Source organism: Belonocnema kinseyi, chromosome 3 (assembly GCF_010883055.1).
Source record: "Belonocnema kinseyi isolate 2016_QV_RU_SX_M_011 chromosome 3, B_treatae_v1, whole genome shotgun sequence".
Classification (NCBI taxonomy): domain Eukaryota; kingdom Metazoa; phylum Arthropoda; class Insecta; order Hymenoptera; family Cynipidae; genus Belonocnema; species Belonocnema kinseyi.
The window spans coordinates 108,092,054-108,096,057 of record NC_046659.1 but is presented as its reverse complement, the minus strand read 5'-3'; the positions used below and the strand labels follow the sequence as shown (position 1 = coordinate 108,096,057).

Sequence of the window (4,004 nt, the reverse complement as noted above, 5' to 3'; positions counted from 1 at the left end):
TTTTGTTGAAAATCCGTCTATTTTTGTAGAAACCAATTCTTCTGGGTTGAAAATTCGTCTCTTTGATAAAAAATTGATCTATATATTGGAAATTTAATTATTTGCTAGAAAATTTATGGTGTTCAAACTCCATTATTTAAATATTTAGTCACTTGGTTAATCATTTATTTTGTGTACGTTGAGAGATCTAAAATTTTGTAAAAGTTCAAAAATTTGGATAAAATTCAACTGTTTTGTCAAAAGTTTAATTATCTCGTTAAAAACTAAACTTCAATTTTTTGGTAAATATTCTGAACATTTTCATTTTAAATTATTCGATTAAGTTTATAAAAGAGTTTAATTTAAAGAATGTGATAAGATTCAAATTCTAGTCCTTGAATGTTAATGGTCAGGTAAACAACTATATACGAATAATATATTGCAAGGATTTCCCTATTCAAACTTCCTAAATTATATTTGTGTATGAAAATTACATGATTTTTTCTTGCAGAGTTAAGTTCGCAATCAGAATCCCTCAGACTACCACCTCTGAAATACAGAGAACGCGGAACGCAATATCCAGGTTAGTTGAGTATGAAAGGTGAATCCTGCGTAATTAAACTAAGCCTGATTCATTTAGCAAACCTATTAAATTATCAGTGACATTTATTCACAGGCTAGAGGATGAAATTCCTTCGTCCAGCACCCCCTTTTTACTTTCGCTCTCACGTTGTAATCATGAAGCAAACCCTATTAAAACTTATTCATTAATTTTTTTCAACAAAAACAATCTCATTTTGACTTGCAGAATTAAGTTCAAAATCAGGAACTCCCATAGAAGTTCTCCGGAAATTCAACCTTTCAGATCTGCCTGTCAGGAAATTACGATGTACGACACGCGCACAGCGTACAGAATTCTCAACCTTTTTAGTGAAAGAGTTTATGGGAATTTAACAAGAATGTACTCCAGACAAAATTTTATTAGCAATAGGTCCTATGATCTTTGGACATATCTTAGAGGATAGGATCAGAGCCATAGCCGACCTTCCTAACCTCCTTTCAGTAGCGCAAGCAGCTTCTGACAAAAATGATTAGCATAATTTTTGACTCCATACTCTGTTAAAATTTCCAATATTTTCTGCATTCTAATACTGAACAGAGTTTAAATTTCGATGCTGAGACGCTCTCTTAATTTCAATTTCTCACGCCAAAGATAAAAAAAGCTGTCGAAAATCCTTTAAGCCAGGCTGAATAGTTGTAGGCATGTTTCAGCAAACGTGGTAATTGGACTACATGAAATTTTGTCTCGTTCAAAGCGCAAAGTGCAAATAATTGATCGTTTTAACTCTATTAGTTTAAGATTTTTTTCATTTAAGATTAGAAATATTGAATTTTAATAATCACAAGGTACAATTTAAATATTAATTACTTTCATCGACTTAGTTACCTAGTCCTAATTTTAAAATCCTTTTATTTTTAAACGTAAATTGGATTGGTTTCATTTTTAACGCTTGATGTTGGAAATCCTTAATTTTAAAAGCTTTTTTTTCAAAAGATACATCACTTTCAAACTGTTAAAAATTATTCAACTTTGAAGTTCAGAAATATTAAAATTTCTTCGATAATATTTAATTCGTTAATTCTGTTGACAGAAATCTCATCTATTCGTGCAAAAATTTTTCAAGTTAATTTAAATAACATAATGATACAATAATGATTTCAATCTTTAAAAATTCAAAAATTTTATTTAGATATTCTATATTGATTGGTTTTAATATCATTTAGTTATAAATTTAATAAATTTAGACATGAATATCCTGAATTCTTTGATTTTTTTAAAATTTTAATAATTAAAAATTTCAAAAATAACATAAAAGTAAGAAGATTTAAGAACCAGAGAGTAAAAAAAAGTAAATTAGTTTTTATCTGGAAGTGTTTCAACAGTTGAACGCTTCTGTTAAAACCAAAAAAGAAATGCCAACTTGAAAGATTAAAATTCTAATTTTAATGTAAAAATAATTCATCGAATCAACTTTATTTTTTTAAATATGGTACCGAAACCAAATGTTTAGAATTACAGCAGAATTGTATCTGACATACTCAATTTAGTTTTCAATTGCAGATTGTCAGATTTAAATAGATTTTAAAATTATATAAACTTGAAATTTTCAAATTTTAAATTTATTATAGTTTGAAACCATTTTAATTAAAGATATTATAATATATATTAATTTTTTTATGATTCAGCTTTCAAAAATATAATCTGAAAATATTGCAATTTTTAACTTTTAATAATTGCCTTATTTTAGAAATTTTTATCTGATATTAGTCAATGTTTATATTCCTAAGTTAAAAAAATGGTTCAAAATCGAATGCTTGAAATTACACAATACACTCTCCTAACTCTTTTTTTATGAAATTGACATATGTTTAAAACTTTTGTCTTAAACTTTTAAATCTTAAGAATTTCTAATAGTAATTATACAATTTTAATTTCTTTCTATTACATTCAAAATATTGCCCTTTCTTAAACAACGATAACTAATCTAAATTTTTTAAAATGAAAAAGCAATTTACAATATTCTTTGAAATTCGTCAGCAAATAAAAATTGGTCGGAAATATTGAGGTTAGCTTGGGGTTCATTAAGGCTTTCTGATAGTTTTTTGGTTAGAAATAACAATTATTTTGATATAAATCAATTTCAGTCATCTCGTAACTATTTTTTATTGTATAACGAATTTTAATTTTTTTGAAAAAATGTTGTTTTTTAATGTAAGTCGCAAGATGAGCGGATTTTTTAGAGATTATAACTTCTTCAAGCGATATAGACAAATAAAATAATTGGTTTAAATAATGTTATAAGTATTTTAATAATTGTAAAATTATTGAGAAAAATTATCTTATTATATACAATACTATTATACAATAAAATATATCGGATTAGTATGATTCAACCCATTAAAATCCCAAGCTTTTTAATTTATTCTCAATTAATTGGCAGAATTAGTTCATTTTTCTATCTAGCTAGCCAAGTGTCCAAAGCGTAACGATATGTGTTTGTTTTTTTGTTTGTATTCATAGAATATCATATTAAATTCTTATTGAAATGATGTTTTGTAATACAAATTTAAAGTTTTTTGAAACCTATCATTTAAATGGCTTATGAATAATAAAATTAATTTTTTGCTATCAATAGAAAAAATATAAAGAATTTTGGAATGAAAATTGCGATAAGAAGGCGTTTCGTAACACTGAAACGATTTATAGAAGATTAATTTATAAGATTTTAGTGTAAATAAAATTTTATATCGCCTGTAGCGCGTGTGGCGAATAAGTTAAAAATGATGTGACATTCGTTGTGGCTAAAAATAATATTTTTAATGACATTTGATCTTTCTAAATTGTGTCGTTTTATGTTTGCAAATAGACTAAGAATAATCTAAATGAAAAACAAGGTAATAAATCTAAGAGAATTATGGAATTCATATTCAAATGTTGCAAATGTGTGAGATCATTTATAAGTAGGTTTAAGCATGCGAGTAGTATATATACCGAAACTTTTTTACAATAAGCCGTATTCAAATAGTTGTGAACTAAAAGAATCTTGCTAGAAATCAACTTCAAAGTTTGATTAGCAAAATATGAAGATCATTATTGGATCTTCCTTCTGGATCTTTGGTTGGGCAGTCATCCTTAATTCTATTGGTAAATATATTAATAACTACACTGTCAATACTCACTTACCTTTTTGAGTACTTAAAGACTCAAGTAGTTAACCCCAAGTGATTTTTAGGCCCGAGAAGCTAATCCATTTTCCAGATTTTCGCTACAGGTCAAGCTTCAAAGATATCCTGTCCCAAAAGTAGAGAAGTTGTAGTTTCCAGCCATAATTCAATATTACACAAGCAGCGACATTTTTCACACTGCTCAGGCCATTATTTAGTACTTATTTCCACCTTTTATTTCCAATTTGCATTATTTATATTAATTTAAATAATAATTTAAATATAATTTAAACGTTTAT

At 26.5% G+C, this 4,004-nt stretch overlaps 1 protein-coding gene across 1 annotated transcript in view; it reads left to right on the top strand.

The window, feature by feature from the left end:
- The first annotated feature begins 3,588 nt into the window (after window positions 1–3,588).
- The window catches only part of LOC117169611, a 7,463-nt gene continuing 7,047 nt past the window's right edge, over window positions 3,589–4,004 (top strand). Inside the window, exon 1 of the mRNA XM_033356063.1 lies at window positions 3,589–3,685. Coding sequence (XP_033211954.1) covers window positions 3,622–3,685 — 64 coding nt within the window. The 5' untranslated portion in view covers window positions 3,589–3,621. The remainder of the gene's footprint in view (window positions 3,686–4,004) is intronic.